This window comes from Choristoneura fumiferana, chromosome 4, assembly GCF_025370935.1.
Source record: "Choristoneura fumiferana chromosome 4, NRCan_CFum_1, whole genome shotgun sequence".
NCBI lineage: Eukaryota > Metazoa > Arthropoda > Insecta > Lepidoptera > Tortricidae > Choristoneura > Choristoneura fumiferana.
Window position 1 is genome coordinate 5,717,450 of NC_133475.1, and position 16,320 is coordinate 5,733,769.

The 16,320-nt window shown below is 43.8% G+C and overlaps 2 protein-coding genes across 2 annotated transcripts in view; one reads left to right on the plus strand and one right to left on the minus strand.

The window, feature by feature from the left end:
• Positions 1-72: 72 nt before the first annotated feature.
• Positions 73-1,200, plus strand: LOC141427336 (BRISC and BRCA1-A complex member 1-like). Its single transcript, XM_074086667.1, has 2 exons — positions 73-274; positions 352-1,200. The coding sequence occupies exons 1-2, from the start codon at positions 204-206 to the stop codon at positions 1,151-1,153; spliced, it is 873 nt and encodes a 290-aa protein (XP_073942768.1). The 5' UTR covers positions 73-203; the 3' UTR covers positions 1,154-1,200.
• Positions 1,201-1,393: 193 nt separating this feature from the next.
• The window catches only part of Efa6 (Exchange factor for Arf 6), a 41,206-nt gene continuing 26,279 nt past the window's right edge, over positions 1,394-16,320 (minus strand). Inside the window, exons 9-20 of the mRNA XM_074086666.1 lie at positions 15,946-16,056; positions 15,454-15,569; positions 14,544-14,905; positions 13,816-13,991; positions 13,314-13,507; positions 12,073-12,283; positions 11,077-11,231; positions 10,479-10,605; positions 9,798-9,899; positions 8,839-8,983; positions 7,713-7,841; positions 1,394-5,807 (exon numbers count right to left, since the gene is read on the minus strand). Coding sequence (XP_073942767.1) covers positions 5,667-5,807; positions 7,713-7,841; positions 8,839-8,983; positions 9,798-9,899; positions 10,479-10,605; positions 11,077-11,231; positions 12,073-12,283; positions 13,314-13,507; positions 13,816-13,991; positions 14,544-14,905; positions 15,454-15,569; positions 15,946-16,056 — 1,969 coding nt within the window. The 3' untranslated portion in view covers positions 1,394-5,666. The remainder of the gene's footprint in view (positions 5,808-7,712; positions 7,842-8,838; positions 8,984-9,797; positions 9,900-10,478; positions 10,606-11,076; positions 11,232-12,072; positions 12,284-13,313; positions 13,508-13,815; positions 13,992-14,543; positions 14,906-15,453; positions 15,570-15,945; positions 16,057-16,320) is intronic.

The following is a 16,320-nucleotide window of genomic DNA, read 5'->3' on the forward strand; positions in this document are numbered from 1 at the left end:
TAGGGACGGTACTATACGAACTTCGAGTTTCAAGATTCGTAGTAGCCCTGCTGTGATGTGACATGCGAGTGACACATGACAATCAATTGACAGCCGACAGCACACAGCAGTCAGATTATTTAGCTAAATATTTAGCTCTTTATTTCTTCGTATCTTTGACTGCGGTGTTATCCGTTAGTGCGTACAATACAATTCCTTCAGAAATGGAAGTAGAATCACCAGAAATGATACCGTCTGATAACTCTCATCCAGCGTCAGACTCCAACGATTTTGGGTAAAGTATTTTAGGTATAATATATTTTTTGCTACAAGATTGAATGACTTACTTCTAATGATATAAAACTTTTCCAGAAATTCTGAAAACAACTCACAACTCTCGGATGACCACATTACACAACTGCAACAACAAGTGATAGCCAACTTTCAGAAGCCAAACTTACCAAATGTGAATGTCCCAGAGAGGATTATCATTTGTCTGGATGTGTGTTGCGACGACAAGTCTTCCCTTTTCAGGCTTGGTGATGGCACAACATTCACACCATTTAACATGATGAAAAGGATTCTGGATTTTTTTCTACACTCCAAACATGCTATCAATAAAAGGACTGAATTTGCCTTACTGGTCATGACAGAATCTGAGCCACTGTGGGCACAAAATTTCACAAATAATTTGAAAGACATTTTCAATGCAATTGATTGTACCTTGTTGAAAGATTGTGCTACTAATGGCTGTACAACAGAATCATTTGATTTCCAAAATGTGTTTCAATTAATAAAACAGAAAGTGGGTATACCGGAATTCAAGCAGGAAGAGTGCATATTGCCTCCTCCTTACGTGGTGCGCATGCTAGTTTTGTATGGCAGGTCCAACTGCTTACCACTCATACCTCAAGATGATCCATATTTCATTTTTCTGAAAAAGCAAATGTACTTTTACATAGACATTCTCCTGGCACATGAAGAAGAATGTGGAGAGTACAAGTGTGCAGAAATTTATGATGCATTACAGGACTTGGACAATGGCTACTCATATGTGTTTGAAGTGTCAAGAAATGCCACAAAGATTCATGATTGTATTGCAAAACTGCTGGCCCATCCACTTCAAAGACCTCTGCAAAGAATTGCTAATTATACCTTTGGTGTCAGACAGTAATTTCTATTGAATTATGTATAAATAAGAATAAATGTTTTTTTCTCCTTTTTTATTTTTTCCAATACAATGTTGTAGATGAGCGTAAGAATAATGTTATAAGGCTGTGGTAGCATATTTTTGAGTGGTTCAAATAGATATTTATTTTTGCACTTGACTGTCCCTTACTAATTACTATAGACAAATGTCACTTTTGACCAAATTATCATCAATTACTTTGTTACCAAAATAAAACAAATAACATTTATTTTTCACATGTTTATTTCAGCTCATGATGGTATAAAAAAAATCTAGGGCTATCACACGACTGTTTCAAATACTTCCACACAATTTATTGCAAGTGGAATAAAATGTACCTCATGACTACAATGCTTTGCCAACAAAAGCATCATATTTTTGTCTCTGCTGTTACTCTAAACAAGGTCCAGTTTACTGTCAATGTTGTAGATCAAATTTAGCATAATCTGGAAACTTAATTTCTATTTGAATGTGAAAGTCTGTTAAATTCTAAATTTCCAGCACAGCCACAGTTTTCCATACTTACCAGATATACATCATAATACACTATCAGCTGTATTAAATATAATAGTGATTATGAATGACAAGTATGCTAGATACTGTGTTAAAACACAGAGTTTGTCCTGGGAAACTAAGACCTCTAGATATTACATAATAAACTAGGATTGAGCAGAGACTTCAAAGAAAATACATAAAATAAAATATAACATGAAAAACATCTAAAATTTGTTGGGCATGCCAGTACTTTAAAATTGTCTGAAAAATCGGCGACAGATCACATGTTTAATTTGTTTTATTTCCTTATTTACTATCCGAAAGCTTATCAAAGATATTAAATTCAATCCAACGAGGGTGCAGCTGCAAATAATTTTAACAAGCAAATTGCAAAATGATTACATTTTATTTAAAACAAAACTTATCAAGCTGTACATTTGAGTAAATGATATAAAAAATAAAATTAAAGTATCGTGTAAATGACGCATATAAAATAAACTACATATTTACAACATTTATTTTAGATCTTAACTGATTTAAGTCAATCAAAAGCCTGAAATCGCACACTGAACAAGAAGTAATAGGGCAACAATTATGTACAAACGAGTCACTAATATCACTTCACTATATACTAAATTTAAAGCAACTGAATTAGAAATGTAGAATTTAAAGAAAAGTATACAATAAATAAAGCTTGTTTCGTATAATCATAACGATTTATAAATTGCAAATTATTCCAAGATTCATTAGAGCTAGATTATTTTACATCTGAGATCCTAGGGTTTAACGATACACTATCGATGCCTAAGATTTGACACTGGTTGATTTACAAACAAATAAATAACTTCACTTATCAGTCTCACCACTTTTAAAATCTATATACAATGTGTTATGAACCCAGCCTTCGTGAAACTAAGCGCCAAGGAAATACGCAGACTCCTAATGACTGACCAGCTGATTGCTACGTTGGCAGTGAACCAAACCGTCCGGTCGGACTGCAGGAAAGAGAGTAAGAGAAGTATGAAAGTAGGTTGTTAATTATAAATGGAATGACAATAATCATCTTAAAAGTATACGGAAATCCAATGATTATAACTTTAAATAAGTTTGTTGTTAGTTTATAATGTAATTTATATAAATATAATAAATAACGATTTAGATTGTAGGCTACAATCAGTTCTTAATTTAGAGTATAAGGTTACAAGAACAAGCTTACTTTGTAAGAACTAAGTTCTCTTATACATGCCAATAGGGTCCACGATGAAACTGAGACGAGACATCGTAAGCTAGCGTTAAATAATATCGCGGAGTATTTTACGGTTAAATATTCACATCGCATTCAAAATTAATTTACACTCAAAGCGCCAACATTGTGATGAAATACTAGGATAGATAACACTGATATCATTCGCTCAAAAGCAATTATGTCAATTGCAAGGAAGACAGGACTAGATGATTCGATATTACATACTTTTAAAATCATTTAACCACATATTGTACATAGTACTATCGTCTATTAAAATACACGCCGCTTTCCCACCGCGGGAGCGTCTCGAATGAACATTATTATTTCATGTCTGCAATGGAATGTCGTTTGAGAATATCAGTCTTATCGGCGAAGTCGAGTGACGGGATAAAGCGGGTCGAATATTCCGAGACGACTCCCGTACTAAAACGAGCCACCGACTACGCTCTGCCAGCAGTCGCCGCCGCCCTTACTTCATACAACACTATTTTAAATTTACCGGCTTTAGCAATTAAGTATTCCATATTAGACATAATGATAATGACCTAATTTTACGTTGCCTTACGATAGCGAATCTATACAATCTTGTTATATAACGTTCCGGATGTAACTCATGTGTCCATGAGCCTATCATTACTCATTACTCTAGCATTGCATTTTCATTGTCTTAGATTAAGTATTTTTAGTATAGTCTTACTTGTTAGTTGTTACTTTATTTTCTATTTGTTTTACTTGAGTTTTCGACTAGAAGAACCGAGGGACTCTGACTACGAATCATAGGCATTTGCAGTTTCCAAATGAGACAAAGAGAGAACAAATGTTTTTTGAGGCTTATGGTAGTATAAATCTAAACTAAAGCTAGCTAGAGCTCGAGCTGAGGAGTGGTGTCGATCGTGTTTAATATTTTAGAATATAGATCGCTAGATATTCGTAAGAGCTTACTCCTATGTTTGGGACCCAAAGATTTTCATGCTAACTCTATTTTTGGTCAAACTAAGGTGGGATCATTTTGAACCTCCTACTGAAATATGAAAAAAAACATCACAAAACAATGAAAAGGCTCAGTTGTGTATAAACCCAACTGGCTTTTGAGGTCCATACAATGGGCACAATTGCCGTCGTTTAAATCAAGTAACTATGAGTCTATGATAGAATTATTTTACGACGATCCCTTTGACACTTGTAATGATAGCTCATAGCTTGTTGTCAAAAAGTCGATAATATTTTTTGACGAAGGTTCGTGTAGCATAACAAAAACCGGGATGACACGAAAGATTATTTTTTTTCCAAAAAACCGTGGTGCATGAAAAGTCAGGAATTAGTCATCCCGAACGAAACATGAGATTCAACATTTTTAAACCTGAATGTAAATACATCGCAGTGGAGTGATTTTCTTGAAAAATGTTAGTTGTTGACTGGCACTCCGCCGACTGATTGATTAGAATGAACAAAAGCCTATTGATCTCTTAAAATCGCCTAATACCAATTTAACACACAATTGTGTTAATTTTACAGGATTCAGTACTAAGCTATGCATCCTCGTGACTTGTGGTTTTTTAATTATTAAAAAACTGCTAGTCAAAGACTTATAGCTTAAGCTATGAGACTTCGTTTACCGTGTCATATACTAATTATAATACACCAATAGGCTAAGAGCTCTACATATTTATTTAAATTATTAAAAGATCACAAAAAAATGTATAAGTAACAAACTTTCCGAAAATTCCATATACAATTTTCAATTTTGAAACGCAATTGTTGGGTGTGCATTTTTACGTAACATGACACTTGAATATTTCCTACTGATCATCACGTCTCGTGACCTGTAATTAAGGTTCCAAGTTCAATTTAGAAATAGCGACTATATCAGAGCTGCCATAAGCTCGAGTTAGCTACCCGATATTTTAGAAACAATGAAATTGTCAGGTCACGAATCGGATAACAGGATGGCTGGCACCTGGCGACGCGAATCACTTTGCTGTTCAGCGATCGACTTATGGTGGTCGAATCATGGTTACCGAGTGTCAAGCGAGACCACAGCCTATTTAGTTTGGAAGCAGTTTAGAGCACGTGAACGGCACATACGATTCTCTGCCGGAAATGTTTTTTTGTAGAATCATAATAGTATCTAGTGACAATAGTATTTTAAGGCACGCATTCAGATAAAAGTTACTTCATGTGGCAAAAAAAAATATTCGGATAAATTTGTCAGTCGATTTAGTCCGGTCGTACTACTAAACGGTCGCGTGAACATTATCCGATTTTGCGGGTTCTGACAAAAATAGTTCCGACACCTCGTGAACGAGCTCTCAGGGCTTGCACGGTCTATGGTTAAAAAATAAATCAATAACCCTCGGTTAGGGATGACGGTTCTACACATCTTGACACTATGTAATCCCGGGTCTAGTCAACTCTGAGTTGAATAGTCTCCCTGGCCCCTATACCACAAGCGTTACAACCGCTACAATTCTATATAATTGTTACTTTTTTTGTACGAGAAAGTTATCAATTATGTAGCACTTGTAAATTTTGTGGTACAGGGTTGGTTTGTACAAGCTCGCCTCAATGTGTGCCGTGCCAGCCATCGGACCGATGTGTGATGAGATGAAACGGCGTCGGCGGTGAAATGTGAACTAGCTAGTCGTCAGTCGGCAGGGGCATACAGAAGAGCGTCCCGCATGAGCGGAGCAAGGTGCGGGGTGGGGCGGCGGGCGGCGCGGGTCACAGCACGCAGGCGGCGAACACCGCCATGGCGCGTCAGGGCGGCGCGGCGGGCGGCGCGGGCGCGGGTGCGGGGGCGGGGGGCGCACGCAAGGGCAGCGCCGGTGCCGCTTCCTCCGCCCCCGCGCCGCCCGCGCGCGCACGCATCACGTACGCGTATGTGCGGTACCTCTTTATCTGAAACAGATAGTTAACGATTAGCTGGCACTTCAATATTGTAGTGACTACAAACAGCAATGTAATCTAATGTTAGGTTTACACGGGCTTAGTACTTGTCATTAGTGTAAGTGATTAGATTAGGAACTTGTTTGGATTGTGACAAGTGAAAAGTAGCCGTATACACATTGTTGTTAGAGGATGGTATCAGTAGTTACAAGACTTCGCCATGGATTACCGCCGCCGACTCGTTTTAAGAAATGTTTAGGCACTTTTCACTTGACATGAATGTTCACACCACCACCCAACAAGTGACAAGTATTAGGAGATTTTTAGATGAGTTCCGGCTTCTATTCTCCGCACTTGCAGTTGCACTAACACTAATAAATATGTTACACATCTGACAAGTGTAAGTGACAAGTACTAAGCATTAGTCACTGAGCTCATGTAAACCAAGCTTAATGTGTGAGAAATTTTGGGATTAGTTCCACTAAAAGTCCACAACGACCGTGACGCCCTCAATATCGTTCCACCTAAAGCCCGTGGTCGTCGCGGGCGATCTTTCGACGTCATTGATGACATCACTGTTGGCGACCGCGTCGCGTCTACGACGCCCACAGAATATTAGGTGGGTCAGAGTGGGCTTTCACCATGACACATGAGCGAGATGTCGTCAGAACTGCATGAACTTCATGAACTTAGTCATTAGTTCTCACTCGTTTTGTAATAAACGCAACCATCAATTCAAAGGAATCCATGTTGAATTAAAATTTACTCGAATCTATACGTGTCTGAGCGCCGCCAGTTCCTCCTCCAGCCGCGCCGCGCGCTCCTCGCGCGCCGCCAGCTGCTCGCGCGTCAATACAATATGGCGGTACCTCATACACGAGGTAGTGGTCCTTGTCCCTCGCGTGCGGCGCGTGCGGCGCGTCGCGCGCGTGTCTGAGCGCCGCCAGTTCCTCCTCCAGCCGCGCCGCGCGCTCCTCGCGCGCCGCCAGCTGCTCGCGCGTCAATACAATATGGCGGTACCTCATACACGAGGTAGTGGTCCTTGTCCCTCGCGTGCGGCGCGTGCGGCGCGTCGCGCGCGTGTCTGAGCGCCGCCAGTTCCTCCTCCAGCCGCGCCGCGCGCTCCTCGCGCCGCCAGCTGCTCGCGCGTCAATACAATATGGCGGTACCTCATACACGAGGTAGTGGTCCTTGTCCCTCGCGTGCGGCGCGTGCGGCGCGTCGCGCGCGTGTCTGAGCGCCGCCAGTTCCTCCTCCAGCCGCGCCGCGCGCTCCGCGCGCCGCCTGCTGCTCGCGCGTCAATACAATATGGCGGTACCTCATACACGAGGTAGTGGTCCTTGTCCCTCGCGTGCGGCGCGTGCGGCGCGTCGCGCGCGTGTCTGAGCGCCGCCAGTTCCTCCTCCAGCCGCGCCGCGCGCTCCTCGTGCCGCCAGCTGCTCGCGCGTCAATACAATATGGCGGTACCTCATACACGAGGTAGTGGTCCTTGTCCTCGCGTGCGGCGCGTGCGGCGCGTCGCGCGCGTGTCTGAGCGCCGCCAGTTCCTCCTCCAGCCGCGCCGCGCGCTCCTCGTGCGCCGCCAGCTGCTCGCGCGTCAATACAATATGGCGGTACCTCATACACGAGGTAGTGGTCCTTGTCCCTCGCGTGCGGCGCGTGCGGCGCGTCGCGCGCGTGTCTGAGCGCCGCCAGTTCCTCCTCCAGCCGCGCCGCGCGCTCCTCGTGCCGCCAGCTGCTCGCGCGTCAATACAATATGGCGGTACCTCATACACGAGGTAGTGGTCCTTGTCCCTCGCGTGCGGCGCGTGCGGCGCGTCGCGCGCGTGTCTGAGCGCCGCCAGTTCCTCCTCCAGCCGCGCCGCGCGCTCCTCGTGCGCCGCCTGCTGCTCGCGCGTCAATACAATATGGCGGTACCTCATACACGAGGTAGTGGTCCTTGTCCCTCGCGTGCGGCGCGTGCGGCGCGTCGCGCGCGTGTCTGAGCGCCGCCAGTTCCTCCTCCAGCCGCGCCGCGCGCTCCTCGTGCGCCGCCAGCTGCTCGCGCTGCGACACAATACAAAAATAAGGAACCAGTGACATTACTTTTCACCTCATCTCTATTTTTCATCAGGTGAGATACTGGTCAATGGATAATACACCTCAAAACCATACCATAAAAATATCGCGCAACCACAGTGTTGCGTAGTCCCGTTTTGTTCGGAAAAAAAGGGAGGACAAAAGTTTGCCAAAGACAAAACTATCTCAAAACACAGTTATTCATTGCCCCGTAACGCATATTTGTTATAATTAATTTCAGGTAATGCAAAATATTCACAAAATTATTCTAATTATAAATAAACCTGCATAGCTCACCCAAAAACTATGAGATTTGACATTTTGGAGACCTCACGCTACACTAGCGCCTGTAGCGGCGAATTCATACGCGATAGCCCTCATTAGTTGGACTTTATCAGGTGTGCTATGCCGCGGTTAGTACCCGCGTGGTCTAGTTTAGTATGGACTGACCATGGAGAGCCTGGTGTGGGCGCAGGGCAGCAGCGGGCGCTGGAACTTGCGCTGCGAGCCGACGGCGCCCGCCAGCGGCGGCGCCGAGTACGCCGCGCACACGAAGTTGATCGTCTCCACCCACGAACACAGCTCCTTTGAGTCGCTGCACACAAACTCGCGCCGTAAACATGTGCACAGAATACGACTATAGTGAATAATGTATTGCCATCGGGAAAAGTTTCAAGCTAGCCAAACCGCTATTCAGGTCAAATATTTTTTTTATGCTTTTAGTAACACGATGCAAATTTCACTTTATCTTATTTATTTAAGGAGAACCAACGGCTAAAAACACAATATATTATGTACTAGGAATAGCAACATAAACCCGCGTAGCTCACCCAAAAACTATGAGATTTGACATTTTGGAGACCTCACGCTACACTAGCGCCTGTAGCGGCGAATTCATACGCGATAGCCCTCATTAGTTGGACTTTATCAGGTGTGCTATGCCGCGGGTTAGTACCCGCGGTGGTCTAGTTTAGTATGGACTGACCATGGAGAGCCTGGTGTGGGCGCAGGGCAGCAGCGGGCGCTGGAACTTGCGCTGCGAGCCGACGGCGCCCGCCAGCGGCGGCGCCGAGTACGCCGCGCACACGAAGTTGATCGTCTCCACCCACGAACACAGCTCCTTTGAGTCGCTGCACACAAACTCGCGCCGTAAACATGTGCACAGAATACGACTATAGTGAATAATGTATTGCCATCAAAAGTTTCATAGCCAAACCGCGTCAAATATATCTAGAGACATGGATGCACAGAAAAACCAGAAAAAGAGACCAGCACTGGGAATCGAAAAGAATCTCATGGATCCATGTCTCAGTTTGTATTTACTATATGGTTTCACGGGATACCCGTAAAAGTAACAAATTTGGAGTTGAAATAAAAAATACAAAGATTCCAAAAAATCAATCATAACTCATCGCCAATCTTCGTCTCATGGATGGAATGTTACAGTTAAATATGTCAATGTCCATCTCTTTCATCAGATTATTTAGATTATCACTCGCGAGCCTGTGAAAGCTGTACGAAAGTTCCACCTATTCAAAAACGAAACGAGATAAAGCATGTTTTTCAGCTATACGAATGTATGTCTTCCAAACTACACATATGGAACGTGAGATAATGTGTCTGTTTATGGTTTTTTTAGTCTACTTATTGCGTGAATATTCGAGCGTTTTGACCGGTCGGTTACACGTCATTACATTTCCCAGTTTATTAGCACAACGAAGGACAAGTCGCAAGAATTTTGATCACGCTAGATTTGGCACCCGGTAAATTTATCCCTGAGTATCATCTCTTCCTTTTAACCGCCAATACGTTTTCATTTGTACATACGTGCCCGTGTCGCCACCTACACCGAAAAGGGTTAGCAATAATTGCCAAAATTTTGATAGAAATCTTGACTAGGACCTCCGGATTCCTATGGTGAGTTTAATGCGATTGACTACTTACCTGGTTTGAAAGAGATACTCGGCCTGATCCGCTGTTTGCAATCTGAATACGTGTTGTTTTTTTGTGTAGTCCGTCGCTTTGGTCGCCAGGGCGTGATGTATTCTGGAAGGGATATCATGAAACGTAAACTAAGAGTAAATGAATAATAGCCATACAGAAGCAGGATTTATTAAAAAAAAAATTACGTTCAAATTTCCAAGATTGTCAATAATCTCAGGACTCAGTAACAGCTGCTCTGTGGAGACCTACTGATTTGACCGATGGCATCTCAAGCAGAGAATCGTGGATTCAAGTCTGGGCTCGAACTTTGAGTTCTTCGGAAATCATGTGTGAAATTAATTACATCTAAAATTTACAACGTGCACTGCAGGAAAACATCGTGAGGAAACTTCTAAAAACTTGTGAAGCAATTCAATGATGTGTGTAAAGTTTCTAATCAGCACTGGGCCCGCGTGGGATTTACAGCCCAAACCCTCTCATTCTGGAAGGAGGCCTGTGCCCGTACATTGGCCGTATATAGTCTGAGATGGGACAGCTGAGTCGTGAGACCGAATTCTGCCTGACAAACCGTCAGTTCGAGGAACAATCTTCAATTTTTCAGCTCAGTCAACCCGTAGCTTTATTAACTAACGATTATATTTTAATGGGGATGAGATAAGGTATAAGTTGGTGGTAAGTAACCTGATGGCATTGTGAAGGTTGTCGGACATCTGTCCGCGGCGGAAGCCGTGCTCGTCTTTGTGCAGGAACAGCACGAGGTCTCGCAGCGTGCAGTAGAACATCTTCCAGCCGCGCCGCCCGAACGGAGCTGCAACAATGCAATAAATACACGTTATGACTCTTCATTTGTACTGTGCGAGAAAGAGATGTCCTCGAAGGGTCTGACTGTCTAGACCTAGAAGATACTATAGCGCAAGGAAGTCCACAATGCGAGCTACAGGAACTACCTTCTTCCGAGTCACTTATTCATCTCTTATTCATTTTGTCCAAAACTTAACCATAAATTCACGTGAATCCTTGTCGAATTAAACTTTACTCCAATCCAAGCGAAATATTTACTCGTGAGGATTGCCTCGCGGCTGCACGATTTCACCATGCTGCCATATTACGAGCGTACAGCGCTCAAGATGTGCGTTCCACCTATCTATAACATTCGCCTATAACGCACGCGACCTTTTTACATTAGTGGAACGGTAATTTCAGCGGTCGTGGTCGTGGGCGTTGCGGGCTTTAAGTGGAACGTAGCCATTGTCAAGTGGGTATAGCAGAATGTACTCACTCTTCTTGCCATTAGGGTCGACGCAGCATTTGCGCATGACGTATCCTTTCTTGTACTCGACGGCGCGCGCCTGGTCGGGCACGTCCAGGAAGGGGTTCGCGCCCACGCGGAGCGGCTCGCCGCCGCCGCTCGCCGCCGCCGGCGCCTCACTGTCACTGCGGAACAAACATTTGGGATCGTAAAAAAATGTGCGTTAAGTCCCACCATCATCTTACTAATACAGCGGTTAAGCAGCAGTATCTGTGCTGGTAATACTTTGTGCACAGGCAAAATTCGTCTGGAACAGACGCGTAGGCCTGATGATGATGATGAATACGTACGTACGGAGCAGGTGAAATTACAGGCACACGATGTATTCTATCTTAGTTATCTTGGCTCTCAACGAATCTGCAATCCTCTGGTGACGGGTTCAAACATTCTTAGTGCGTTTTCACATGCACACTATTACGGCACGGTCGCCGTAGCTTTCATTTTGATACCCATATTGTGACAATAGAAAATAGTTTGTTTAATTCCACCGCATTATGATTGGTTTTTGGAGTCTTTTTGTATTTTTTGTTTCAACTCCAAATTTGTTACTTTTACGGGTATCCCGTGAAACCATATCGAAAATACAAACTGAGACGTGGATGCACAGAAAAACCAGAAAAAGAGACCAGCGCTGGGATAAGTAGCGTAGTAGAAATAAGCAACCTGCATATGCATAGGAAAAATTCGTGTCTAGATTCCTGTCCAGCGGTGGTGTAGGGGTTATAGCACGCAGCACGGTTTGCTGAGGACCTGGGTTCGTTTCCCAGCGCTGGTCTCTTTTTCTGGTTTTTCTGTGCATCCATGTCTCAGTTTGTATTTTCGATAATTCCACCGCCATATTTTTTTTCGCGGAATTCGTAGTTAACATTCGTCGTGCCGTTTAGGCTGTAGAGGACCAAAGAAATATACTTAGACAAACATACATACGGGCAGTTTGATAAAATGAAATGTATTAGTGTGACTCACAGCGCCCACTGCAGCGGCTGCGTGCGTATGGCGTGGTAGAGGTGCTTGAGCGTGTCGCGCGGGAAGTTGTCGCCGTCGTTGAGGTCGGCGAGGTTGTCGACGAACTCTGCGCACGACATGCGCCGGAACGCGCCGCCCGCCGCCGCCGCCGCCAGCCCGTGCAGGTCCGTGTTCAGCAGCATTATCGCGCACGTCAGCGTGTGCACCGCGTCTAATCACGAAACACCGACAGACATGCTCTAAGACTAATACTCAACACACTTACGTAATAAGTTTTTGGTAAATTTCATTTTTAATACAAGCTTTTTTTTGCTGGCTGTACTTTTTGTTGACTGTACTTCTATTGTCACTCACTACATTTGCATACCAAATCTCAAGTCGATGCCATCAACCGTTGAAGAGTTCCGTCCTGTGGAGACGATCCTGGCCGGGCTATCAAGATGTCACTACCAGATTATTGTACTGTCACGCAATTTACACAAGTATACCAAATTTCAAGTCAATTTAACTACTGGGTTGGTTGAAAGTTGGTCGAATTTAACTTGCAAGATTTGATTAGAGACAGACAGACAGACAACAGGACAGGTGGAACGAAATAAAAACTTGTAATCATTATATCGTCGTTGCTACTGCAATACCGCGTAACTAGCTTTTTCCATAAGTTATAATTTTGACTATCAGAACAGTATTAAAATTGTATTGTTCTGACAATGAAAATTGAACCTTATGGAAAATGCTAGTTACGCGTTATTGCAGTAGCAACGACGATATCGGAGTTCAGCGCTGATTATGCATGATTAAAAATCAAGATGGTAGCTAGAGTGTTACAAAGTGAGGGACAATGGGCGTTATTGCAGTGACGATATCTCTATGCTAGAGTGTTACAACTCCTGCCGGGTATTGCAGTCAATTACAAAGATAAATACATTTACTGGCAGCGTATACATATTTTAGTAATATTACCCGTATTGATGTCTTTTTTAATTGACTGTTCTCGCGTAATACACCATTTGAGGCGCGCGCTTACCGCTCAAATCGCGCGAGAAATTATCTTAGCGTAAATCAATAAATCAACAAAAGTTGAGAGCTAGTGCAATACGAACGTACACAAACAGTCATTTGCAATCTCGCATACCGGGAGTCTGTGGGAAAAAATCCATAGGTACGTACTATACATAATGATTGCAATATGACAGAGCCCGAACGAGTGGCGCCGTCTGTTGGTTTGTCAGGTAGGTCACCTTGCGAGTTGAAGGATCCCGGGTTGCACTCGAGGTACCGCCGCGAGAAGTGCACGAGCACGCGCTCCCGCTCCTGCGTCTCTCCGCTGAGCGCGAACCGCGCCAGGAACTCGCGCAGCGCCGCGTCCAGCGTCGCGCCCGCGAACGAAAAGTGCTTCACGTACTCCTCCGCCACGGCGCGGGAGAACTCGTTGCTGGAAATGATGACAGTAGATTACAACATCAATAACAAAAGACCGAGTGCATGAAACGCGTCATAGTAGGACGGTTTCAGACTAGCGTTTAGATAGGCGGCGTAGCATGGGTTGGCGCCCGCGGCGGATTACTAAAAAGTTAATAAACGGAAAGTATAATATTTCTAAATTTCTATTGTTCGTGGCTGCTGGTGCCCTAATTTTATTCGAAAATTTTACTTTATGCACTAGAGCATAAAATTATAGTCATTTTATGCAGGCTGAATCCAGCATAAATTTAATGATAACATTAAGGAAGTTATACTAACTTTTTACTCAAATGCCTGGAAACATCTGACTTCTTGAACCCGTCTAGGTGGTAGAGCCGCTTGGCGAGGCGCTCGGCCGACGGGATGTCCACGGCCTTCGGGCTGTAGTGGAACGAGTGCAGAGAGTCGCCGTCCGAGCCCTCGTCCGAGCCCACTTCTGAACTGCTGCACAACTCCTGTAATGTCAAGTGGACGTGTTGGTTGCCAGCACATCTCTAGTGTAAACAGCTGAGCGGAGCGACAAGAGGTAAATTAAGCGTTTCTATTGGTTAATGAAAAACACATTTCTCGCCACACATTATTGGCGGAAACGCTCCTTAAATGGTGCCATTTAAGTCTATTTACAATATTTGAATAGCAAAGTGTCAATGTAACTTACCGCAAAAAATAAATTGTTCATTGATAACCAAACCCTGTTTCAGTAAAATTAAAGAGTAAACTACGAAAAACGTTTTTGCTATATCTGGATGTATGACATCTTACAAGGGTGAACAATATTTACGGGTTACTTTGTAACACATTGTAGACAATAGATACAACATTTGTTGATTATTCCAGAAAAAAAAAACATATAACAAACATATTTTAGAGTTTTTCACTCACAGATAAGATTATAATGATTAACTAACACATCCAACATAGCAAACAAAAGTTCTAAAACAGTCGTAATAAACGAGCTGATTGGCTGTAATAATTATATTTCCAAAGCAGAACATACTATGACTTACTTGATACCCATGACTCTCCGGCAAACTGTGCCCGTTCTCCTTCCCGTTTTGCGCGTAACTATTATTATTATTTACACTCTCCGCGTTAGCGTTCTGTTTATCAGCGCCCTTCACTTGTATCACTATTCTATAGTCATTGTTATCACCGTTGAGAGTCACATCACTGCCGTGGTCGTTGGAGTAGGAGGAATTAGATTTGGCCCGCTTGTGGCAAGGCTCGGAGACTAGGATTGTGGAGTCCGAGTCCGAAGGGTCGGAGAGCTCCATCCGCGGGCACTCGCGGCCGGTTTCGAACATGTCGTCTTGGTCCTGGTAGTCAGGACTGGAAATGTTCGAGACCGCTTCTGATAGGCTCATGTCGCCTGGAACATAAAAATTTAAAAAGTAAAAATTTATGAATCCAGCAGTTTTGCACCAAGACGCGATGGAAATCTTATAACATCCGAATAGACAGACAAGTTAAAATTCTAAAACAGACTTTATAGGAATGGAACCCAACTACCTGGTGAAATAGGCCCAATTAGATTAAAATATTTAGTAGAACCAAACTTTCATCATTATCAGCCGAAAGACGTCCACTGCTGGACAAAGGCGTCTTTAAAATGTTCTACAACGATCGGTCCTGTAATGACCGTATCCAACTGGTTCCTACCTTTGCTAGATCACACCAGAACTAGATTTTAGTGCGAGTAAGGGTCTCCCCACATCTATCGACGCGGAACCGGCTTTAGCCGACCAAAAAACACTTTATATCCACACAATAAGAGCGAAAAAGACGTCTTCCCGTCGGTAAACGTCATTTCGCGTCGGACGAGCCGATCGACGTCTTTTTCGCTCTTATTGCGTGGACATAAAGTCGATAGGTTTGGGGGAGAACCTTATTCGTGACATGAAAGGGGGTGGGGGTTACCGTTGAGGTGTCGGTGGTGATGCGCGGCGGACGGCAACGGCGCGCGGTGCGGCGGCGTGGCGCGCGACGACATCACCGACGAAGACACCGACGTCGGCGACGCCGGGGACGACGACCTGCCACAAACGACACGCTAAAACACCGTGTTCCGATCACTTCACTTTCCATACCAACTTTTGCCATAAAATATATAAAGCTGTGCTGTGCATCTTGTAAAATGTAATAAGCAAATACTACTTCAGAAATAAATTACTTTATGACAAATGAAAATTATGGAAAACGATACATAATGGCATATGCAATTCTAACAAACGATAGAGAACCCACAGAGTATTTCTTTATTTCCGTTAACTTCGAAGATGGCTCAGTTAATTGATAGAATCTACCTTACGATTAACTCTTCGACCAAATCGAATATTTTTATTCGATTTGGTCAGAGTCCACACGAGCGAAGCCGCGGGTAAAAATTAGTGTAGTATGTGGGCCCCTTACCGTTGCGATATGCCATCTGAGATGGAGGTGGAGTTAGAGGTGGCGCCAGAGCCATTACAGTGCGACCGCTCCGACGCGCATGACACTGGTGCGTTGTATGTCCATACAATCCTGAAATTAGACGTCTCCTATAAAACCTGTGGTAGCGTAGCCTAGTCGCTTCCCCTATGGCCTGTCAAGCAGAGGATAGTGGGTTCGAGCCCAAACCCTCGGACCTTTATTAATATACTATACCGTGGAAGTACGGTGGTGAGTCCTTTTGGCATCACACTACAGCGCAACGTCTGTAATTTTTCTCTCTTCTTCTATTTATGTTTTTACCGTGTTTTTGTTGTGATGTAGTGTGTTTCTTTATGTCAATAAATGTTGTGAGTT